Source organism: Lissotriton helveticus, chromosome 7 (assembly GCF_964261635.1).
Source record: "Lissotriton helveticus chromosome 7, aLisHel1.1, whole genome shotgun sequence".
NCBI classification, from domain to species: domain Eukaryota; kingdom Metazoa; phylum Chordata; class Amphibia; order Caudata; family Salamandridae; genus Lissotriton; species Lissotriton helveticus.
The window spans coordinates 784,566,309-784,592,667 of NC_136068.1; the positions used below are offsets into that span (position 1 = coordinate 784,566,309).

At 45.0% G+C, this 26,359-nt stretch overlaps 1 protein-coding gene across 7 annotated transcripts in view; it reads left to right on the forward strand.

The window, feature by feature from the left end:
• LOC144769184 (uncharacterized) overlaps window positions 1-26,359 on the forward strand; it is a 4,448,662-nt gene that overhangs the window by 3,682,868 nt on the left and 739,435 nt on the right. For 5 of the 7 annotated variants that reach the window (XR_013598674.1, XM_078653198.1, XM_078653202.1 and 2 more), the window contains one exon: window positions 199-500. The exons of the other annotated variants lie outside the window; for them this stretch is intronic. Coding sequence is in view for 4 of the 5 variants with exons in the window: in XM_078653198.1 (XP_078509324.1) it covers window positions 199-500 (302 nt within the window). In the remaining variant the exon portion in view is untranslated. The remainder of the gene's footprint in view (window positions 1-198; window positions 501-26,359) is intronic. 7 annotated transcript variants of the gene reach the window in all.

The window sequence follows — 26,359 nt, forward strand, 5'->3', positions numbered from 1 at the left end:
CTAATTGCTTCAAGGTTTAAAATGAAGGGTGAACAGCTAGTGGAACTAATTCCTCCTTACTTTTAATCTTGTTTCAGACACAAACATAAATTTCAGCCAAAAATAAGAATTTCTTCCTGCTTTAATCAAGGCCTTAGTACATTTGTTGCAATTATTTACATCACACTAGTATATCTTTTTTTCTCATTTATGCTGCAGGAAAGTGACAGGGAAATCAACCGTCATGAAAGAAAGTCTGAAGTAAAACACGCTGAAGTAAACGTGGATAAAACAGAGAGAAAACCACAACTAGAGCATATGCTTCCCAAGGAGAGTGCTAGGATTGTTACAGAATTACCAAAAGAGAGTAAACCTTTAATCTGTGAAGTAACTCCCCCCATCCCACCTACAAAGGATTTGACTGTTTCCCAGGAATTGCCCAGTGTGGTAATGGCAGTAATCAATCCCAACTCTGGAAACCTACCCCTTTCAAGCAATTTGTCAAATATCACCAGTGAAAGGTTAGTGCTAACATCAAGGATCCCTGTCCCCTTCCCTTCATAAGATGTATTTGCATAATTTTCATGTTTTGACTTTATATGAATATCACTTACCAACAAGGTCTGTCTGCATTACGACAATTTCTGTACAAAAGACCAATTGAACTCCTGGAACATTCAGGAATGTTGATTACCATGTCACAATTGATTTTGGAACACAATGTCTTCATGTTTAATGACAGATGGTATGAGCAGATCTGCGTAACTGCGATGGGTTCCAGATTTGGGACGTCCTTTGCCTGCCTCTTTATGGGTGCTTCATGGCAGCGCATATCTGAAGCCCACCAGGGGCCAAGTGGCAAGATTTTATTTTCAACTATGGGAGGTACATTGATGATTGTTTGTTGATTTGGACTGGCAGTGACATAGAATTACAAGAATTCTTTACGTATATGAACAACAATTCGTTCAATATTGCATTTACTATGACACACAGTAGGGATAAATTAGTATTTCTTGATATTGAACTGTATGCAGATCAAGGCAAAATCAACAGTAAAATATATAGAAAGAGTACATCATTTAATGCTATTTTGCACGCCAGTAGTGCACATCCTAGATCTCAAATTAACTCTATCACTTATGGAGAACTATTTACAGCACATAAAACTGTAGTGACAACATTGAATTTATAAACTGTGCTACTGACATTGAACAGAGGTTCTTGGCAAGAGGTTATGAAAAATATACTATTCTTAAAGCTAAAAAGAGAGCAATTAAGCTTGCCAGGAGTGAAACATTGAAGACTAAGATTAGAGGCGAGGGTGCAAGCATTTCCCCTGTCAGATTGGTTACGAGTTATCACCCATGGTCACACAAAATAAATAGCATACTTAAACTCTACTGGTATCTGCTCACATTTGATCTGACATTACAACCCTATATAGTAAGACATCCCAATATCACCTATCGCAAAGGCAAAACCATACACACATTTTTTTATCCAAGTTATCCCAGGGTGCATGAGCAGGGTCATTATGTTTACTCAAGCTCAACAAGGGTTCATACAGGTGTGGGAACTGTAGCATGTGTAGATTTTCTATTCATGATATTCATGATTTTGAGTACAGTGGCTAAAGAAAGTACCACCTAGGTACACACATTAATTGTTTGTTGAAATTTGTGGTTAATATCATTATATGCAAATGTGATAAAGTCTACTCAGGTAGTACAATCAGATGTTTAAAGGATTGAATTTCAGAACTCTTCAGGGCTCTGAAGAATCTGGATGTCAGATACTCTATTGTTATTCACGCCTTAGACTGTGAGGCACAATGCAAACAATGACCTTCAAATTCCCTGGCATTGAATCCATAACACCTGATGTCAGGGGTGGTAACCAAGAGCTTAGACTAAGACAGAGTAAAGCATGTTAGATCTTGAACTTACGTGCCATAGAAATGGGTCCTAATATTGATAATGAACTACAGTATTTTCTAGGAACATGATGTATTGGTGGACGTTTAACCACCATCCTCCTTTCTGTCCGCCTGATTAGTGTCATTATACCATGTGACCTCTCTTTCCTTCTTATTACTTATTCTTACATGATGATTTCTTCTTATGATACTGATCTTTACTATGTCCATTGGTGGTTTGATACTTTTCTTTGTCACTTGGGAGATCGGCTGTTGTATTTATTGATCTGAATTGTGCTGTCTTATGGATTCATCACAAATAATTTTAGTTTTGACTCATGCTAATGTATTAGCATTATCCTTGGCTTTGGGTAATTATGGCATTCTGTTCATGTGCTGGGTGAAACTATTAGTTGACACAAATTATATTTTCAACTTTACTCTGCATATAGCGTGACCTTTAATGCCTGAGGGCTTGAAACAATTATTAATTTATAACATTATACTTACAAAGTCTACTAATATTATATTTCTTTTAGCTTACTATAATTGACTGTACTAGGTGTGATCTCATTAGAATGTAAGATACGTTCTTTATACGGTATGTATACTCTATTTGGCACCTTAGGAAGCTAATGGACTAATTTAGTCCACTTTTTGTTGCTTAGCTTATATGGATTTGAATATGGCGTTACTCCAAGATGGCACTCACGGAGTTTCCTTGACGCATGAAGTCCTTTTTTGCTGATGACTCCTTTACTCCGAGACGTACTTTAGGCCGTCCTTTTTGTTGACCTTATTTTGAATCTGTGGTATGTTGTTGTTTGAAGTTGACATGAGCGCTGCGCGCGAGTGTCAATTTGGAACAACAACTGCGTGAATGTCTTCTCGTGGTTTGTTTGTGTTTCAATGTTGCGCGCGTGATTGCGTGGTGAGTTGATGTATGTATTTAAATATGTGCGGTTTGAGAAGTGCGTTAGTGTGGCGGTTTTTAACATTTTGCTCTTGTACCTTATTTGAAGAGCTGCAATAAATTCTTCTCTTCAACAACTTAGTCTTTTCTTCGTATTTTCTGTTGGGGGCCTATGCCCTATCTTGGACCTACGGAACGCCAACGGCTTCCTCCAGAAGGAGAGGTTCAAGATGCTGACACTGGCTCAGGTCTTAGCTGCCCTGGACCCGGGAGACTGGATGGTAGCGTTGGACTTGCAGGACGCTTATTTCCACATCCCCGTCTTGCCGGCCCACTGGCGCTACCTGCGGTTCACAGTAGGCCACGAGCACTTTCAGTTTACCGTGCTCCCCTTCGGCCTTACCCGCGCCCCAAGGGGGTTCACGAAAGTGATGGCGGTGGTCGCAGCTCATCTGCGCAGGTTAGGGGTTTCAGTCTTCCCCTACCTCTGTCATGTATTCCTATAGGTTCTGAATCGATCCCCCTATTCCTGACCCTATTCTGGTTAAACTAACTATCAAGTTAACTAACAGTCAGCCCATGAGGCAAGAAAAGCCCCCATGATGCAGATACCGTTATCTGACGCAGTCACACTACGGCACAGGAACGTGTTATCTGATTAGGTCATAACGCTTGAGATCTAATTAGACAAGCGACATTCCTCCAGCCCCTGATAAGGCATACGACGTTCTCATAACAAATCAAACCTATGACAACCTGGAAAATCCGTGCGGCCATTGTTTTGATTTCACAGAGAACTTCAGTAAAAGAATGTGCTAACGAGCAAGTCGTATGACATCTTTATTGACGTATCTATGTCCATCCTTACGTCAATCTCGGCACCTTTAAGGTATAAATATTGCCGATCTTGCCCTATGCAAACACACGCGTGGTGACGAGACGGAGCAGCCATACTTGCCGAAGCCCAGAAGCAGAGCAGACCCCGCTGGCAGCAGCCCCGCCTTCCTGACGTGCTGAGAGACGCGCTGCTATCTCCTGCCGAGAGACCCAGCACCGGCGCTTTCGGGCAGCCCTCGCAGGCAGCCTGGAATATCGAGAGCAGAGAAAGAGATACCATTCCTCATTCATCCTAACTTCCAGGTACAGAACTGAATAACCCCTCACAGAGAATTCTTTAGCTATTCACTTGGCAAAAACAAACTTAACTTAAACTGTAACTTTCTATTCCCGCCCACGCATTAGACTTAGGTCAGGTACACGGGGTAGGCGTATTTAGAAACACCAGTTGAGTACGTTTAGTCAAATGTATATGTGTATGTAAATATATTTTAATCATTTTAAACATCATATGGCTCAGAAACCATATCAATGTTTTTACAGTATTATTTTATACTATTGCTTTTAACGTATGCACTTTACTTAACTATAAGTATTGCAATAATATCGATCCATTTCTCTTGTACGAGAAAAGAGACTGATCAATAAATAACACCTTTTTATTGAACACGCCCGTCTCTTCCTTTTCTCTACAATCTGATGAGACTAAGAATGCACGTACTGACTGAGTAAAATAATTGCCTTGTGCTCACACGACTCTGGAGATATACTCTTGATTAGGGGAGAGCAAAGTTGTCATGTTCTATGGTTGTCAGAAACTAAATCCCTTCTTGTCTAATCAGGGGAGTTAATTCTTTCCTGAACATTCGAGAAAGTTTCTAGCGAACTCTGAGCTACGCTGGCAAACCCAAAACTTAAGTCTAGTATCGACAGTAGTAGACCTAGTTAACGTCTGGCCTAGGCCTTTACTGCTGTAGGTATTATTCCAATGCGCAGAGCCTATTGGGAAGATAGGAACTACACTACATGGCGCCCAACGCGTTTGGAAAGGGCGATAAAACTAACGTAAGACATTTAGAGTAACTCAGTCGTGCTTTCTCACTCAGACCCCTTTTCCCAAATACTCCAAAGACGTCTGGAGTGGGTGAAAGGTAATATCCTCCAAAACCTCGCAGGAGGGAACTCCTATGTATGGTTCTTGGTACAATCAACGTTGAAGGATACACTGTTCCAAAATATTGTGCATCTAATCTTTGTTCCATAAGAAACCTGATCTGCAAACAAACATAATACCATCCTGTCGGTAAAATGGGAGACAGTGATGAAGAAAGAGAGGCAGTTAGATTAGCAGCTGAAATAGTAGCAGCTGATACTGCAGCACTAGATGCGGACGGGGATATAATACTCATCCCGGTCGCCAAAAGGAAATCTATAACCTTAAAACTTATAGAAAATGGACTGACACCTAGAGGTGGCACAGTCATATTCGTAATTGAGGCACACGAATATCGGCAGACAGAGGTATACTATACATGGATACATTTTCCAGCAGCAAATGCTGTAACAAAGTACTTCCACTATTACAAAATAGAGGTTCCACCCGACATTTACACTCCTTTCGAGGAGGTGGAAGTACCACTCAAATTCCAAGAGCATTTGCTCTTATTTGATGGCGCCCTAATACATAACAATCACATTACAAGGCTCGGTCCTTTAGGTAGACCAGGAGCAACGTGGCCGGTCTTAGCCGGATACACACCACACCCAGACATCGAAGGGATGTCTACAGGAGAGCTGTTAATACAGCTAAAACAATTACTAAAAATTCATAGACAATTAGTCCAGTATGTAATGCGGACTTCAACAATTCAGCCAGCGATTAAACTTCCACAGCTGACCCCTCACCAGGGGAACACAAATAAAATTACACCACAGAACATCCAATCCTGCCTAGGTAAAGTTCCGGCTAAACGGGAACAAATACCATTCTGGTTGGCACAGAAAATCACCCAAATAGAGGCGGTGTTTCCTGACACCACCCCGCTAGAAAAACACAGGATTCTGACTATATGTCTCCCAATGGGAATCGCACCACACATAGAGGACTGTGACACTTGGGGTACAGTCTTTGCTTCAATCTACACAAAAACGCACGGTGTTCCATCCATTTCGGTAATACCAGATGTGCTAAAACAAATTCAAGATGAATACGGTCCAGAACCAGCTTTAACTCTTGGTATGAAATTACGGAAAGACTTCAAGCAGGTCTCGGCTATATTATTAGCCAATATAAAAGGTGAAGCAGCAAACGTGGCGATCCGCCAGAGGTTAAAAGAGACAGATATAGCAGACCAACCAGCTGAAATTGCCAGAATCATAGAAAAATCCTATGAAGAACTAGGTAGAGATAGTTTAGGTGGAATACCAGTAAAACCGCAACTGACTGAAAGTCCAGAAAAAATATTTTTTAATAATAATTCACCAAAAAAGAACTGGGATGGAAACAAACAATCCAATCCAAAAGAAAAGAAATTCCAGTCCCGAGGAAGGTCTCCTAGGCGAAGGGAGAAATCTCCGAACCAGAGACACAGGTCACCCCAGAGTGACCCCTCTGGGAAAAGATATAACCTTAGAAATAGGGATAATATTAAAAAACCTGATAGATATCAAGACATTGATACACGTCCCTCTCAATCTTTTCAGACTTCCTCGCAGAAATCGGAAAGAAGAGGACGATCAGAACAAAGAGAAGAGCACGCCAAGTCCAAAGACAAGGAACCTGCTCAACAAAAAAAGAAATTACAATTTCCAAAAAAGAAGGTAGCCAGTATCAAGGTAGTTAACAATGCCGAGAATACTGAGGACACAACTGAAAAACGGAGAGTGGGCTCAGACAATGCTAGACAGCGCAGCAGAAGTGAGCATAGCTCGCAAAGTCCTTATGAATCATCTGGAGACAGTGGACACGAATGAATACCTTCAAGTGGAAACTGCAGACACCAGAGTTAGCAAACCCCACAAGATATACGAGATAACATTACGTATAGAGGGAGATAAGACTAGGAAAATAAGGGGACTATTTTGGGATAATCTCTCCAAGGGCTATGATATCCTTCTAGCTGAAAAAGACTGGCCACCAGAGTTTGTCAGGGAGTGCCCTCATGGCGAAGAAGTAATTATGCCTGCCTTCTCGAATCAAATCCCGATTCATAAAAAATACACACTTGCTAGAAAGTGGGCAGTGGCCTTAGCACCTGCTTTATATAAAAATCATGTAGGATGGGATGAGGATTCTCCTCCTCACAAAATCCAGTTAAAAACACAACCTACTGCACAAAGGCAGTACCCAATTAAGCAAGAAGCTAAAAAACAGGTAAATGAAATACTAGATCAGCTAGAATACCAGGGGGTGATTGAAACTTGCACCTCACAAATGAACAATCCTTTGTTTCCGGTCTCCAAACCAGACAATTCATATTGTCTAGTTTTGGATTACCGACACCTTAACACATGTTGCAAAACCTTTGCAGTGCAAAACTCACACAGTGCTGCACTAATGAATAACATAGTGCGCAAAAAATACAAAACAACCTTGGACATCTCCAATGGATTCTTTTGTCAAAACATAGCACCAGAGAGCAGATATTTAACTGCGTTCTCAGTAAATGGCACTCAAAAGCAATGCTGTCGGTTAGCCCAGGGGTACAAGAACAGCCCGGGGGTATTCTCAGCGAGAGTAACAGAATTACTACAGCTATATGATGATGAAGCATTATCTTATGTCGATGACATTTACTTAACAGATGATGACTTGGATACTCACTTGAAAAGAGTGAACACCATAATACTTGGGTTCGCAGCAGAGGGTTACAAATTCAACTTTAAAAAGTCCAGAATTGCCCATCTGACAGTCCTGTTCTTAGGATATGAGTTATCAAGTGAAGGTAAAAGCCTGGCAGACAATTTCCTAGAGAAATGTGCCGTAATCCAAGCTCCTAAAACACTAAAAAACCTACAGTCAATTCTAGGCTTCCTAAATTTCGGAAGAACACACATTGCAAATTACGCAGAAAGGGTCAAACCCCTTTATGATCTAATTAAACCAGACTTTAAAAGATCCAATTGGACTCAAACACACACAGAAATTTTGAGATCCTTACAAACAGACATGCTAATTAAAACAAAATTAGAAACACGTGATAACACACGCAATCTTGTGATTCGAGTCATCCCAGGGAGATGCGGATTCACATACCTGACCTCTAATGAGGGAGAAAAGGTACCAATTGCATTCAAATCACATTTGTACACAGAAGCTGAACAGAAATTCAGTAATACGGAAAAAATCATTCGTGCAGTTCAAACCGCAATAGCTAGAGAAAAAGACATAGCTGACGGTAGACATATCACAGTCAGAACAGCAGAATCAGCTTTTGAGGCACTAACAACACCGTGTAATTTACCAACAACAACATTGAATCCGGAATGGATACAATGGGTGAATTCAATCACAACGGACAAAGTATACTACTACTTTGATCCAGAACTAGAAGAATTAAAAAATCTAAAGTATGAAAAGACGTATCCTCTGCCAATCGACATTCTGCCTCTACGACATTACGCCTGTGTAATCTATACAGACGGACATGCTCAACCCTCCGTTTGGGGAGAACAAGCATACAACCCCACATGTGAGATTACAAAAGAAGTGTGGCGCGGAGGTAAACTAAGACCTCTATTAACAAAAACACACTCAGTTGAAACGAATTCAGAACAACAAACTGAAATAATAGCATTGAAAATGGCGCTAGATAATGCGGATCGCGAATTCCCGACACTTATAGTGTCAGATTCATATTACTGCGTCAAATCATATAACAGCGATTTGCAGACATGGATTCAAAACGGTTACAAAGATGACACAGATGCACCAATAAAGCAGAAACTGCTCTGGGAACAAATAGCTCTTTTACAAAAAGAACTACCAAAGACTCACGTGACTCACTCACTGAGTCATCAGCGTGATGGCGTTCACGTTGTAGGGAATTCATTGGCTGAGACAGCCACAGCGGCAGCCACTAAACCGGCTCCCGTAGATCGAAAAAAGCGTACATTAAAATACTTTGACGGTGAAACAGTGCTGGCGGTGAAAACGTCATCAAAAGGCGACTGCTCAGCGTTACCGATCAACTATCCACTCAATTATACATACATAATCGATGCAAACTCCGTCCCTTTTGCTCGAATCCCTGGAGTGGGGGATAGAGTGATTCCAAACATGGACAGGAGAAACTTGTTAATCGCAGACGCACACATAGGCGAGGGTCTCAGACACCTCAAACTGAAAGATTCTCTGGAAGAATTACAATCACGGTACTGGTGGCCAGGCATGAGCCTACATCATACCATGTTTGTAAAAAACTGCCCAAACTGCAACAGAGATCGCAGTGGGGAGAGAAACAGTTTAATACCTCGTCGTATCAAGGCAGATAATATGACCAATAAAAAGCAGGGCTTGCGATTAACATATACAGGCTAGTTTCCACTTATAATGTAGATCACCAGCACTCGGCTGACGTCCGGACTGTTATACAAAGATTTGCGAGTCTAAATGGCATATACGCTAAGAACATGCTACGTTCGACCATTGTTTTCACTCAAGCCCTCCGGCCGGGGGGGAAACATGGCCAAATGAGCACAGCCCAGCGGGAATCTTCTCACTTCCTTCCTGAGGGTATGGGATGGTGTAAAGAAAAAACCAAGGCAGAAAGCAATCTATAATGGAAAGGATATTAGGTTCGGGAGCTGGGTGGGTCAAACATCTAATAAGTGTCCAACGTAGTCTAAATAACTTGCCAAGAAATTCTCTGAGGGGATTCAGTCCGTACGAATTATTATTTGGAACTAGAATGATTATCTCTGACCTCGACAGTCAGACTTCAGTGGTTAAAGAAAAAAGCTTTGATGTCAAAGACCGTTTGGCTATTTTGCAGGACTTAAACAAAACAAGAAAAGACCTGAGCAACATACAGTTGAAACAACAGCCAACTACCACTGAAGAATCACCACCTGTCCCAGCAAGACCTGTCTGGATTCCAAAAGTCGGGGATCTAGGCAGGGAGAAGATCGCGGTCAAGAAGGAATTTGGGCCTTCTTACAGAAAAGCAGTTCCTGTCTTGTCTGTCAACGGGACAAGATCAGTTGTACTACTGCCACTTGCTGGTAAAAAGGAGAACCGAGTTGTATCCATCGACCTGGTAAAACCACAACATGTGGCCGATAACAAACAGTAGGCCAAGTGGACTCCCAATAAGTAGCAGAACACCAAGGTTTGCTACCAGTACAGAGGTCCTAACGAAGAGGCTCATCACATTCGAAACGCCTACAGAAGAACAACAAGGACTATGCAATAATGCAATAGAACTAAGACCTCTGAAAACCCAAATAAAAACATTTAGCAGAGACACACCAATCTATAATGAAGTACCAAGTGAAAATGCAAGAAACAAAAATCCTGAACCAATTGGAACAATTGACAGAACTGCATCCGGCTACTTCATCAACTTCGATGATTCCTCTGAAAGCGTCAGTGAATCAAAGACACAGCCATCATCAAAATCCTTTAAAGACAAAGCTAAGGAACTTTTGAACCAACTGAAAGAAACATATCTGATTTCTCCATGGATTGAATTTTGGGTGGGTTTTGGTGCATTTATCCTCATACTTTGGCTCATCATGGTACTTACTTTGGGACGCTTCATTGAGGGAAAATATGCTAAAATGGACACAGCAAGTCAGAACATCAACTTGGTCCTCAAACCACACACATCTTCACACGTCGAGAAAAGAGAACTTTCTTCAGCCAACTTCACAGCCAATCCTATACCTGGTGGGGTAGCCTGGGACAACACTGACTATGAAATTTATGGTCCGGTCGAGATCCTGAAATATCCACACCAAATCAAGATCTCCTTGAGTGACTTTGCAAAACCAAACTCATTTGCTGATGATTGGGACTTCGAAAGCATTAATAACATGATGTCTGACTTAGTAATGTCTGCTAAATTTACAAAACATGATTATCTGCAAGGTTCTACAAATTATGATAGTATGTATTGCTATAACCACTATGGTAACCATTTTTTACATAAATCTGCACAACCTAGAAATGTTTTAAATTATAATCAATGGGAACATTGTGCAACACCTCCAAAAGGGAGCTCAAGAACCGTTTACGACAAATATTCATATTTTTCAGGTTTTAACACAAGTAATGCTGAAACATTCTATTTTAAATTATCAAACAAGACAGGGATGAAAACCATGATAACCAACACAAAGTTGATATATTCAGATTCGTTCTTCGAAGAAATGAATACTTTTGGATTTGATTATTGGGACAAAAATGTTGATTTGAAAAGTGTTTGGGGTACAAAAGAATGGCAAGTACAGGGTTTAGAAGCTTTGTTTAGAGCTTGCATGATCCCAGAACAAATGATATTTTTAAATGACACTGTTCAACAAACCACCTGTCTTGGCCTAGCCAAAATCAAAGATTTAAATAAACCGTCTATTCCAAAGCCAACAATGTTTAGCAATAGCCCTGATACGGATGAAGAGATAGACGTAAACCATATATTAAACCAAAACAGAACACATCCTGATTGGAAACAATGGTTGATCTGGCCCACAGATACAAATAACTGTCAAGATAGATTCCTGAATAAAACACAGGGGTTCAAAATGACCAGGCCAGACCCTAGATATCCCCAAAGACATCACCCAGGGATAATAACAACCTGCAGTGTGGGCAAATTATGCCTTCAATGGCTACAAACTTCTACACTGCCTGAAATTAAGCAACACCTAACTTTACTTACTGATGGTGCTGACTTGCGTGATTTCATAATGGGACCACGCAAACAGCGTCAAAAGCGTTTCATAGCAGCCTCTGTATATGCAGCATACAATGAGGCCTGGAAGGTTAATCAAATTGAAACAGCAGAGAGAATACGGGAAATTGACCGTATTAATTTGGAAAAATCACTTTCTGTAGTGGACAATGGGTTAATGACTCTGTCCTCCAGAATTTTTTCATTGGACAGCATTGTGTCTTCAGCAATCGATATATTATCGCAAGACTTACTGTTATTACAACATGGTCAGTCACAATTGCGTTCTATTGTACAGCTTGGCTGGACGTTACAAAATCTGCGTTCAGGCTATGTGCCTTGGCGTTTAATCAACACAACGTCACTATTCCAAATCTTTAACCTTACTGATAGACAACTCGGTATGGCGCAAAAGGGTGCTGATTATACAATCTTGAGCATTGAAAAACTAGAAAGATTACCAATGACAATGTCAGAACGACCTGTCAGTGAATGGATAATCCACGGAATCATAAATATTCCAATCTCAACCTTCAGGTTTCAATACTGCCAAAAATATATACAGGCTGGCATGTACGAGAAATTGGGGAAGGGGTACCTTAAAACAACTTGGATCCTGCCCTATTCACATGCATGTGTCAGTAATAAAGGACAGAAAGTGTTTCTTAGTGGCAACAATTGTGCCACTAAGCGGCACGCTTCTGTGTAACGGAATTAGTTTGCATGGAGCCTGTGAAGGGAATTCATACAACCTTTCATGTCACCAGCAAGGCGCACCTGCAACTGAAATAGAACCATTCTTTCAAAGACTCTATAATGGGAGTTACATTCTTATTGTAGACCGCAAATGTTGTAGTCTTATGCCCGGGACTCCTTATCTAGTCCCTACGACTGCGAAGGTCAAGTGCTGTGGACGTTCTTTGTTCCCCAGCTCCTTTCCAGACAGGGAGGCAAGGGCATGGCCCAGTTTGAAAATTACTTCTATTCGAATAGATACTTTAAGCAGAATGAAAACAGTGCTTCTTCAGACGCCTACAAGGCTCACGTCATCAAAAGAAACGTATGATCTACAAGTCGCAAGGACGACTGCAGAGATACATACATTATTATCGACTAATTCCCCCGTACATTTCGCGGAAATCCTGAGCGAAATCTTAAATATTTCTGATACCACTGGGGTCTCAAAGGTATTTAAGACAGTATTTTCGATGGCATTAACACCATTCAAAGCCATACTGGGTATTTTTCCAGATTTCGTCCATTCGATTTTTGGCGGACTTCCCCTGATCCTGGGACTAATTGCAGGAATCCTATTCTTAGTCCTTATTTTTTGTTATGGCAACCCATGTCACAGATCAAACTCTCGCGACAATGGAAGAAACAATCCTAGCCATTGGATACCGGGACCGGATATCAAAAATCCTGGGACTCTCCCGGCTTAGAGACCTGAACATGACTTGGTTTCTATCATTTCGACCAATGTGGCAAAGGTGTGTTTTACCTGTATTAAGATGTCTGCTATGCGGAGAAGAATGTGTGTTAGACACCTGTCTGACGCTACAATCGGATGCGCCAGTGGATGCAGATACATTGTTGGTTCCTACCAAGGTTCACGCTTTGTGCTGCCCTCAAAGGCTGCCAATCCTGATGACGGCATTCGTGGAATCTTCACCACTACGATTGAAGAGTAGTGAGGTTCAAGATGAAAGCAGCATTGATCAGGTACGACCTTCTGTCAGCAATCATGCGCACGAATGCATGGTTACACCTATTTCCGACTTAGTGGAACTTTCCCATGAAGCTGTTGATAGTTTTTTCGAAAGCCTTAATGATATGATGTTCTCTCCAGAACAGAAATAGAGACTTTTGAGCAAGCTCGCACACGGCGTTCCCTGAATTCGGCCTTCAACTTTAAAAATAAAGTCACATGAACAATTTTTCCCACCAGTTCACGGACAACAATTTTTTAGCAGCCCCAAATTATTTCTTACAAAAATTTTCGGGACACTTATCTTCTGCTTAAAGTAAGAAACTATTCCTAGAGAACTAAGATTTCTATTTTTAGATACTTTATAAACTTTAGTTGCCCGCTGGTATGTTCACAAATATTTTATTATGTGATGAAATGGTTTCGAAATTTCTTTCTGTATAGCCATATTAAGAGCCATTTCATGTGTATTTCTCATATACCAAATAAGCAATATTGTCTACAAATGCGTGTTTACTTTAGCGTTTAATTCATAGCTTAAGTGCATACAATATATATGACTGCAATTTTTCAGTATATTTGAAAATTTCAAAATGCATTTATGTATTTTGGGGTGGTAAGGTATACACTATACTCTATAGTATGTTGTACTATGTTATACTATGCATAGATTAGTAAATATGACCATAGTTAGCGTGGAGTGGGTGTCATGTATTCCTATAGGTTCTGAATCGATCCCCCTATTCCTGACCCTATTCTGGTTAAACTAACTATCAAGTTAACTAACAGTCAGCCCATGAGGCAAGAAAAGCCCCCATGATGCAGATACCGTTATCTGACGCAGTCACACTACGGCACAGGAACATGTTATCTGATTAGGTCATAACGCTTGAGATCTAATTAGACAAGCGACATTCCTCCAGCCCCTGATAAGGCATACGACGTTCTCATAACAAATCAAACCTATGACAACCTGGAAAATCCGTGCGGCCATTGTTTTGATTTCACAGAGAACTTCAGTAAAAGAATGTGCTAACGAGCAAGTCGTATGACATCTTTATTGACGTATCTATGTCCATCCTTACGTCAATCTCGGCACCTTTAAGGTATAAATATTGCCGATCTTGCCCTATGCAAACACACGCGTGGTGACGAGACGGAGCAGCCATACTTGCCGAAGCCCAGAAGCAGAGCAGACCCCGCTGGCAGCAGCCCCGCCTTCCTGACGCGCTGAGAGACGCGCTGCTATCTCCTGCCGAGAGACCCAGCACCGGCGCTTTCGGGCAGCCCTCGCAGGCAGCCTGGAATATCGAGAGCAGAGAAAGAGATACCATTCCTCATTCATCCTAACTTCCAGGTACAGAACTGAATAACCCCTCACAGAGAATTCTTTAGCTATTCACTTGGCAAAAACAAACTTAACTTAAACTGTAACTTTCTATTCCCGCCCACGCATTAGACTTAGGTCAGGTACACGGGGTAGGCGTATTTAGAAACACCAGTTGAGTACGTTTAGTCAAATGTATATGTGTATGTAAATATATTTTAATCATTTTAAACATCATATGGCTCAGAAACCATATCAATGTTTTTACAGTATTATTTTATACTATTGCTTTTAACGTATGCACTTTACTTAACTATAAGTATTGCAATAATATCGATCCATTTCTCTTGTACGAGAAAAGAGACTGATCAATAAATAACACCTTTTTATTGAACACGCCCGTCTCTTCCTTTTCTCTACAATCTGATGAGACTAAGAATGCACGTACTGACTGAGTAAAATAATTGCCTTGTGCTCACACGACTCTGGAGATATACTCTTGATTAGGGGAGAGCAAAGTTGTCATGTTCTATGGTTGTCAGAAACTAAATCCCTTCTTGTCTAATCAGGGGAGTTAATTCTTTCCTGAACATTCGAGAAAGTTTCTAGCGAACTCTGAGCTACGCTGGCAAACCCAAAACTTAAGTCTAGTATCGACAGTAGTAGACCTAGTTAACGTCTGGCCTAGGCCTTTACTGCTGTAGGTATTATTCCAATGCGCAGAGCCTATTGGGAAGATAGGAACTACACTACACCTCGACGACTGGTTGTTGAAGGCGGGCTCGCCCCAGACAGTCGTCAGCCACCTCCAGACTACGGCCGACCTCCTGCACCGGCTGGGGTTCTCCATCAATGTGCCAAAGTCGCACCTGTGTCCCTCTCAGAAGCTCCTCTTCATCGGAGCGGTTCTAGACTCGGCGCAGTTTCGGGTTTATCCTCCCAAACAGCGGGTTCGGGATATTTAGGCTCTGATTCCGATCTTTCAGTCTTTATCCCGAGTCTCGGTCAGGTTGACGCTGCAGCTTCTGGGGCTGATGGCCTCCTGCATCCTCTTGGTGCATCACGCCAGGTGGCGGATGCGGGCTCTGCATTGGAACCTGAAGTTTCAGTGGGCCCAGCATCAGGGCAACTTGTCCGACCATGTCTTGCAGTGGTGGCTCACGGACCACGATTGGGTCAGCGGGCAGACCCCTCTTCCTAACCCAACTGGAGCACGTAGTTGTGATTGACGCGTCCCTCCAGGGCTGGGGAGACCACATGGGAGGGGCGGAGATCAGAGGCCTCTGGTCTCCGACGGAGTCCCAGCTCCATATCAACCTTCTGGAGCTGCGGGCGATCCGGCTTGCACTGAAGGCATTCCTCCCCTCTGTCCGGGGGACTGTAGTGCAGGTGTTCACAGACAACACCAACGCCATGTGGTACTGCAACAAACAGGGCGGGGTGGGGTCGTGGACCCTATGCCAGGAGGCTCTGCGCCTCTGGCAGTGGCTGTAACATCAGGGCGTGACCCTGGTGGTTCAACACCTGGCAGGTTCCCTGAACGCCAGGGCGGACAAACTCAGCCGTTGGTGCATGATGGATCACGAATGGCATCTGAACTAGGACGTTGCGCAAGGCCTCTTTCAGCAGTGGGGACTGGGAGAGCCTTGGTTAGATCTATTCGCCACATAAGAGAACGCGCAATGTCATCAGTTCTGCGCGTTGGAATTTCCAAGGCGGCACTCGCTCTGAGACGCTTTTCGTCGCGAGTGGATTTGCGGTCTGTTGTACGCCTTTCCGCCTATACCACTACTGCCCAGAGTGCTGAAGAAGATCAGGCGCGACTGGGCCTAAGTCATCGTTGTGGCTCCGGACTGGGCACGGAGGTTCTGGTATCCCGAGCTTCTCAGCATGTCCGTCGATCCCCAATTCGTCTGCCCCTTCAGGAGGACCTTCTGTCACAGCAGCAGGGGACGGTCCTCCACCCGAACCTATCCAGTCTCCACTTACGTGGAGATTGAGCGGCGGCAGTTGCGGCCATTTGACTTGCCTCCTGAAGTTTGTAATGTCATTCTGGCAGCCAGGCGTCCCTCCACAAAATCGGTGTACGCCTGCAGGTGTAACAAATTTGTGGCATGGTGCACAGCTAAGGCTGTGGATCCTCTTCCTGCCCCTCTTTCAGAGGTTCTCCTCTTTCTTCTTTCTCTTGCCCAGCAGGGCTCTGCTCTAGGCACTCTGAAGGGCTACCTCTCGGCCATTTCCGCCTTTTTAACCACTTGGATGCTAATGACAAGGTCAACTCGTCATGTATAATGGGAATCAAGAAGCTTCAGCATCCAAGATCTTAAGGCTACCTTATCAGCCCTCTTTGTTCAAGTCCCCGGTTGTAAATAGGTTTTTGAAGGGCATCACTCATATGTTTCCTCCAGTTCCTTTTGTGATGCCTCTATGGGACTTGAACCTTGATTTAACTTTTCTGATGTGCGCTCCCTTTGAGCCACTTCATAACTGTCCTCTTCGCCTCCTTACTCTGAAGACCGCTTTCCTGTTTGCCATCACCTCTGCCAGGAGAGTGAGTGAGCTCCAGGCCCTTTCTTCTAAGCCTCCTTTCCTTTCAGTCCATCCGGACAAAGTTGTGTTGCGGACACGACCCTCTTTCCTGCCCAAGGTAGTCACAGCCTTGGGGGCGTGGCTACGGCGCCTTGAGACCCTACGGGTGAGTAGTGCGCTCTACAAATGACCTGATTGATTGATTGAATGGCTGCCATGTAAGGGAGCTCCGCGTGCCGGAATCCTACACTTGGCAAATGCCATCCTTTAACACTGCTAGACACGGGTAAAAAAACCCTCTGTGCTCCCCGGGAGGACCCTGGCATGTTTTAATGCGGTGCAGGAGGCTGAGGCCCCGCGCGTCACCCCTGATTTCTGTGAGGCAGCGGACTGCGTGAGCGTTCAAAAAATGGCGGAAGCCTCTCGGGAGAACATAGCGATCCCAGTCTGAGTTGAGCCTTCGGGAGATGGCCGAGTGCTCGGAGCGCCCTGACTGGCGCACACATAGCAGAGGCTAGCGACTTGAGGATAAGCGAAGGCCAGATGTGGCGGAGGGGCGAAACATCGGAAAAGCACCCTAACAGACTGCGTTCCCTCCATTGAGTGACTCATCTTCGCGATTGCTGGCGTGGGACCACTCGATGGCAGAAACGGCCAAGAGGAGAGCTGTCTGGTGTCCAGGCATCGAAGGCGGCTGTAAAGGGACATGAGGTCGTGCTCTACACATGGACACTGGCGAGGTGAATGGGGTGCCGCGGAAGGCCTGATCTCCGGGGGTTCGTGGCGTGGGGCTGGCGGGGTGGTGCGTCCCCTAGGTGCAGCAGCGCCCTGCGGGTCCTGCGTTGCGGGACCTCGGAGTGTTTGGGCCAGAGCAGTACCTCGCAGCGCGGCAAACTGTGTGCTAAGCGACTCTCGGGGCCAGAGGGGTGCTCCCTGTCAGCCATTTTGTCTTGCCCTCAGGTCGGTCCGATCGAGGGCGGGCAGGTGGCTGTGGGGGGGCTCTGAGGTGACCGGGGGTGGCTGTACGACCCACGGCTGTCTGTGAGTGCCTGCCCTGGGCGATCTGCAGCCGGGATGCATCGTAACAACGCCGCACTGCTACACCCTGACAGCAATCAGCGACGGTGCTAACCGGAGAGACACGGTGGCATTAAGAGATGCGTGGCTGGCTCCTGGGTGTGTTGAGCACTATTTAACTGTGAAAACTGTCTGCTAAGCCTATCGAGGTGCCCTGGGTGATGGAGTGTCTGCCGGATCGCTGTGTTGCAGAGGTAATCTGGTGGCACTCCTCAGACTGGTCTGTCAGTGCACTCAGATTGTTGGGCCTGTCTGGCTGAATACAATGGGCAAGTCAGAGCCTAAGCAAGTGAAGCTGACCTTCGAAAATAAGAGGTCGACGCAGAATGCAGACTGCTCGGCTGAACAGAGTGACCAACGTGGCGCCCTGAGTCATCATGACGACGCAGAAGATGATACCAGGACGATACTTCTGGAACTGCACGCAGGGATGAAATCTATTGACAGCTAAATTGATGCCTTAGCAACGGGATTGGATATTGTCAAAAAGAAAGTTGACAAGCACGAACACCGTCTAGATGTCCTTGAGAACCAAGTGTCGAATGGACATGACTCGCAGGCGGAGGCGTGCACGCAGATCCTACAAATTGAGAAGATACTCGAAGTGATAAGTGCAAAGAATGAGAACTTAGAAGCAAGGTCTAGGCGGAACAATGTCCGCATCATTGGCCTATCAGAGACCACGCCAATATAAAAAATGAAGCCTTTCATTGACGGAATGTTACGTGAGCTCTTTGGGCCTGCTCTCTCCAGTGTCATGATAGTGGAGAGAGCGCACAGATCCTTGGGGCCCAGGCCCAAACCTGGGGCGCCGCCGCGCCCGATCATTGCATGATTACTAAATTATGCAGACAGGGACGCTGTCCTCAGAGAGGCAAGAGCGAAGGAACCAGTGGTGTATAAGGGAGATAAATTGTCCTTTTTTCCGGACTACACGCCGACTGTGCAATCAGCTCTGAGGGAGTTCGTGCCGGTGAAAAAGTTGCTGAGGGAGGTGGCGGTGCCCTACACCATGTTGTATCCGGCGAAATTGAAAATCACGCATGAGGAACAGTCCCCCTTCTTTACAGACGCAAAGTCGGCTCTAAAATTTACAAAACACATTTGCAAGACTAAGCAAAACCGGAAGCGGGTGGAAGACGAACAGGTGGCATCGGGACTGGATGATGCGGACTAAACTTTAGACACTATGGATGACTAACTGAGTGCCTTCTGACGGCCATGAACTGTTTACAAAGGTATTGTTAGGACTGTGTTGTTTTGTATTGGATATAAGTGTAGGGGGTGGGGCGGCGGGAGTGATTATCCTACAGGATGTCCTTTTTGGGGGTGGTGGGGGGGCTGAGATATGTTGATTACATGGTTCATGTTCGGTGCCCAGTGGGGCAGACATTGATAAAGTTCCGGTAGCCGCACTTCGGTGCGTGTATGCGCTGCTGTACCTCTTCCCCAGGAGGGTATCACCCTTACGATTGGAGCATTAAGTGTGGGGAGGGTGGGTCTGGATCTCGACCTGATTGGGAGGTTAGAGTGGGAGGTGGGTGGGGGGTGGACGGGGTTTCTGTGGTTTAAATATGTTTTATGTGTTCCAGCATTGAATTCAGTCACATTCGCGAGTCAGGCCATGTTGCTGTTGCTGTGCCAGAGCTGTGTTGTTGCTGCGTATGTACTGCCTCCCTGGTTTCTGGGTCATAAGCTGCAAGAAGAGGGATTTATAATGTATGATAGCAGATAAATGTGTGATGCTGACCTGGAATGTCCGCGGCCTCAACTATCCTAAAAAAGTGAGGCAAACGATAGCATACCTCAATAGACATGAAATACATCTTGTGTTACTGCAGGAAACGCACTTAGCACCGCATGCGACGTGCGGGGCTCTGAGCAGATGGGCAAGCTTCTGTTAGGCAGCATCGTATTCTTCCTATGCAAGAGGTGTGATGATACTGGTCAAGAAAGGCACAGATTTTCAAGCACAATATACTTATGTGGATGGTGATGGGAGGTGCGCAATGGTATGTGGGAAGATGCAGGGCCAATTGATCATTATTGTTAACATGTATGGGCCTATAGCTGATGACCCATTGTGTGTGGATCGTATTTGCGAACGTTTGAGAGAGTGTCCGGCTGCCCCTTTCATTTGGGGAGGGGACTTGAACACGTATCTGAACGCTAAGCTGGATAAGTCGAATCCTGTGACGCATCGTACCCTGAGAGTTGCTGGGAGAGTGCTAAGGGCTATGGAAGAGTTCGGGTTGTGTGACGTCTGGAGACAGTTGAACCCACAAAAGCGGGAGGGCACGCATGCAACACCTATGCATGGAAGTTGGTCAAGGCTTGACTATTGCCTGATTGATGTTGAGTTGATGTACTGGGCCGATGAAGTGGTGATGCTAGCACGTACGCTTTCAGATCACAACCCGGTGAAATTGATTTTTAGGAACCCGAAGGGTGTTCACCGCCCCTTAACATGGCGGTTTAGGTCTGAGGCACTTCTGGACCCTGTGTATGAGAAGGCCATACACGAGGCCATAGTTCAGTATTTTGTGTTAAATAAAGGTACGGTAGAACAAGCAGGGACGCTGTGGGAGGCCTTTAAGGTCACCATTAGAGGCGTGTGCATCGGGACAGCTGCTGGCATACTGCGCGATATACGGACGCAGTTACAGAGGATAGAGAGTGAACTGCGAGGCTTGGAACGCGAATATGAGAGACAGCCTGCGGCGACCACACTGGCTCGGATACGAGAGCTGATAGGGGAATACGACTCTTTTGCGGAGACAGAGGTTAAATATCTGTTACCTAGGCATACAGCCAGGCGATATGGAGAGGCAGGCAGACCAAGTCGCATGCTAGCATTCAAGATTAAAGAGCGGTTTGAACAGCAGAGGGTGGATGTGATAGTAGATGATGCGGGTGGAGAGCACCATACTCCGGAGGCTATCACTGAGCAATTCCGGGCATTCTACACTGATCTGTATAGCACAAGGGGGTCGCCGCCAGCGGAGGATTTTGACGCATTTTTGGAAGATATCGCCTGTGCCTGGCTGTCAGACGCACAGCGTAAATATCTATGTCTCCCCATAGATGAGCAGGACATAAAGCTGGCGATAGCGGCACTTCCCAATGGCAAGGCGCCCGGCCCTGATGGGCTTACGGTCGAATTCTATAAGAAATATGCTGACCTGATCGCGCCGCACCTATTAGAAGTCTACGCGGAAGCGTATGACTCGGGGTTGCTTCCTCCGTCCCTAAGAGAGGCACTTATTGTCACCTTACTCAAGAAAGACAAACCGGCGGACCGCTGTGAGTCGTACCGCCCACTATCATTAATAAATATCTATGCTAAAATTCTGGCAAAGAACCTCGCCACCAAATTACAGCCGCTGCTGCAGGGGCTGATACTGCCCGACCAGTCGGGGTTTGTGCCGGAGCGGTCCACCTCGCATAACCTCCGCACGCTCTTCTCTATGTTCCATGTCTTGGAACCTGATCTGGAAGCAGCGGCGGTGTTGTTGGACGCCGCCAAAGCGTTCGACTCAGTGGAATGTCACTATATGCATCGGGTTCTGCGGCGCATGGGATTCCCTACATTGTTCCTACAGTGGATAACGGTGCTTTACACGGCTCCGTCGGCAAGAGTGAGCGTGGGCAGAATGACATCTGAGGCACTGCAAATTGAAAGAGGGACTCGACAAGGGTGACCTCTTTCGCCTTTATTATTTGCGATCATCCTTGAGCCACTGGCCTGTGTTATTCGACAGCGTCACAGCGAGACAGCCTTGAATTTTACAAACCGACCGATATCAATTTCTCTATATGCTGATGACATGGTCCTTTTTGTACGAGAGCCGTCCAGATACGTGGCACAGCTGCTGCGGGAGTATGTGCGGTTCGGGCTTATCTCGGGCCTTCACATTAACTGGGAGAAGTCCTTCGTAATCTCGCTAACAGCTGGCACAACTCGGCCTAGTCTGGAATACCCGCTACTGTGGTCTACAGACCCAGTTAAGTATCTAGGTGTCTGGGTGCATCGCACCCTGCGGTGGTGCTTCGGGAGAATTATGGAAGGGCATGCTCGAAACTGGAGACCATGGTTGAGACTTGGATTTTATTGCCATTGTCGCTGGCAGACCGTATCGCTCTCATCAAGATGGTGGTGTTTCCTAGATTCTTGTACTTGTTTGTAAACGTTCCAATCGTGCTCAATATGGAATTTTTAAGGACTCTTTGCGGCCACTTAATCAGACTGGCTTGGGCGGGTAAGACTGTGCGAGTGCAGTGGTCGCTCCTCACCAAGGAATATGAGAGGGGTGGATTTGCGGCACTGGATTTCTACGTATATTACCTCAGTGCACAGGCGCAGTATCTATATTATTGGTATAGGCCGCACGCTTTCACTCCGCATGTTGCGGTAGAGGAGGGTGACGTGGCTCCCGTCCCCCTGCACAGTGTGATCACTCATGTCTCGCGGGCCACCCCGAGATCGGAAATAAATACAGTTGATACCACGATCTCGGTGTGGCAGAGGATCGGGAAGCTAGCACAGAAGCTGCCGTTATACGCGCCGGAAATGAGACTGGAGCATCATGCGCGCATGTCTGTCACGCACGAGGCACCGTCTATGAGGGTGCTTAGGGAGGCGGGCATTTCCCATATGAGAGATGTCTACCCCACCGGTACTTTTGTCACACAAGAGGATTTACGGCACATCACAAACCAGTCGCTTCTCTTTCGGTTTGCGATTCATAGACTGCGACACGCGACCAGAGCACATTATCCCACTTTTCCGAATGAGTCGCCGGCACTGCTTTCTCTGCAGACGGTCCTCACCACGCCTAATAATAGAAAACTGATTTCTAGATTGTACACCCTTATTAAAGGTGAAACGGTGGATGTGGCAGATAAGAGCTGGGAGAGATGGAATGAGTGCTTGCCTGAGCCTATCTCTGAAGATAACTGGAAGCATGTTTGCGGACTAACGGGGAAGCTCTGTGTGAATGGCAATTTAAAGATCATTCACTGTAAATATATACATCAGGTATACTACACTCAGGCACGACTGTGTGGGTATGGACTGCATGAGTCGGCGTGCTGTGACAGGTGCGGACAGGACAATGCAGACTTCATGCATCTGGCATGGAATTGCAGGGCGGCGGCGAAGTTCTGGGTAGCGGTGGTGGTTTGCTTGCGGAGGATGGTTGCTGTGGACCTACCTTGCACCCCCTCTGGTATGCCTCCTGTGTTGCGTGACACATGTGAGGGGGATAAATGGCAACTTTGTGCGACTGGCGTTACTGATGGATGCGCGCAGGGTGGCTGTCACATGGGGGAGGGGGCGCCGGTTGTCCTCAAGGCATGGCTGAATTACCTGGTGCACTGCCGGGATAACCTAAATGTATATGCGGAAGAAATACCACTTAGATCAAGGCCAAGAGATATATGAGATCCGCTAAGACAATATCTGCTAGATATGACTGAGTAAGTGGTGGTTGAATGCGGATATCCATGGGGGGCTTGGGCTGGCAGTGAGAACGGCTAAGAAGCTCTTTTACTAGTGATAGCGCGGCTTGGAGGATACAGCATAATAGGCGACCAACGGGGCGTCAGTGATCTGCAGTGGACGCGAACTTATGACTGATAATGCACATTTTGTCCTGGGTATAATTTGCATTTCCTTTATTTTTTGTATGTGGTAATTGTGGATTTTTGGGTTTAGGTACGTTATGTTAGCTCGCTTAATGAACAGGAGGCTATAATTGCGGCGTGTGGAACTACTATCAGAATTCAGAGATGAATATTGTAAAGAACTGTATTATTTGTAAAATATACGAGTATGAGCCGCACTGCTGACGAAGATGTACCTTGTCTTTTTCTTATGACTTGTCGATTTGGACAAAAAAAAAAAGGTAGTCACAGCCTTCCACATCGGGCAGTCCATCACTTTGCCCACCTTCTTTCCGCCTCCGCATCCCTCGAAAGAGGAAGAGAGGCTCCACCGTCTGGACCCAAAACGTGCGCTCTCATTCTATTTGGATCGCACACGCCAGTTCCGGGTGGATGACCAACTCTTTGTTGGTTACGTGGGCGCTAAGAAGGGACGGGCGGTGCACAAACAAACCATTTCTCGATGGGTCGTCTTATGCATCAAGGCTTGTTACTCTTTGGCTCGAAAGGAGCCTCCTGTGGGGCTTCGTGCCCATTCCACACGGGCCACGGTGGCTACTACTGCCCTGGGCCGGGGAGTCCCCTTGCAGGACATCTGTCAGACGCTACGTGGGCCTCGCCGCACACGTTTGCAAGACACTACTGCCTGGACAGCCAAGTCCGGAGAGACGGCTGTTTCGACCGTTCCGTTCTCCAGGACTTTCTGATGTGATCATTGGTTTGCAGACCCACCACCGGGGTTGGTAATGCTGGGGTATCTATTCTAAGGTAAGGAATCTAATACTAACCTGTTTCTTTCAGGTGCACACGTTACTTACCTTCGGTAACGATATATCTGTGAGAAACAGTAGTTAGTATTAGATTCCTTACCGCCCCACCCATCCTCCCCGTTCTGCGAACCAAAATCTAGGGTTAAGGTCATCCCATTTCAGGGCCCTAGTTTCATGGCACCAGTGTTGGTTTTTATCACAGCTCTGCGTTTCTGGCCCGGAAAAGCTGTGTATAAGAACTGACGTCAGCGCGCGAAGTCGGCGTCTAAGTACTCCGGCGACGTCATCCCTGCACCAACGACGCCGACGACAGACGCGGAGCCGCAGACGACGCCTACCGACGCGCAAGGGTACTGCTACGCAAACGTTTTGGGATCCAGTCTGATGCCTGGGGATATTCTAAGGTAAGCAACCTAATACTAACTACTGTTTCTTACAGATACATCATTACCGAAGGTAAGTAACTTGTGCTTCACGGAGCAACATTAATTGTGAAGCTTTCTCTGGAAGCTAACTACGGCACTGTACAGTGTTGTATTTCTCAAGCAGGAAAAGGAATTAGCAAACTTAATTGAAATGCGATCCAGTGAAGATCGTACAGCGTGGAATCGAGAAACTCAGAGTGACTTTTGAGTATGCATCTGGGACACGCACACATATTACGCGTGTCACAAATTCACTTCTGTCATATCATCTGTGGCACGCACACATTTAAATTATCTTTGAACACAATACTAATATCTAACTGTAATGGCAAACATGACAGGGATTCAACCCCATCCCTCCTTCCTAACCTTACCAGGAGAACCTGTAATTGAGTGGGATACATGGGAGGCAATGTTCCTTGCATATTTAGATGTTCTTGAAGGAGAGGAATGTGAACCAGATAGGCAATTGGCTCTGCTTAAACACTGTCTTAGAGGCGTAGCACTGAAGGAATATAAAAATCGACCTCCTTTAAGTGATACTTCAAATTTAAATGTTTACCAAATTGCATCCAAGCAACTCTCTATTAGATATGGAAAAAAAAATATGGTAATGGAAAGGTTCAAATTTTATTCAAGGAAACAAAAGAGTGATGAGTTCATTGATGACTATGTATTTGCATTGAGAGCTCTAGCAGTTACTTGTGACTTTGAACACATTAATTATGATCAAGTTTTAAGAGACCAAATCCTTATGCGTACTAATAACAAAAAAATGCAACAAAGACTCTGGACCACATCAGATATGTCTCTTAATGCAGCTATTGAAATAGCAAAATCTATTGAACATTCAGAGAAGTTTGTAGAAGAGATTAGGTTGTGTGAAAAAACTGATGTGCATATTGTTAACAGAGAATATGACAAGCAAAAAGATTTTTATAAACAGAAAAAGTTTATTAACCAAAGGAATGAAACGTATTACAGAACAAAAAATAGGAATAGATGGCAAAAGCAGGATCCAAGAGGGTATGCTATGTATTGTTTTAGATGTGGTAGTAATTATCATTTAGGTAACTCAAAGTCATGCCCTGCTTTAGAGAAAGTGTGTGCTAGATGTAACAAGAAAGGACATTTTCCTAGAGTGTGTAGATCAGCTCCTAGGAGAGTCAATGTTATTCAAGAACATGAAGAACTAAATGACTACAACTATGATGTTAATACCATTCTATGTGTAAACAAAGATTTAAGTATTACGAAATTTCCTTCATGCTACGTTAAAATTAATGGGATTTCTACTAAGGTTTTGGTGGATTCCTGTTC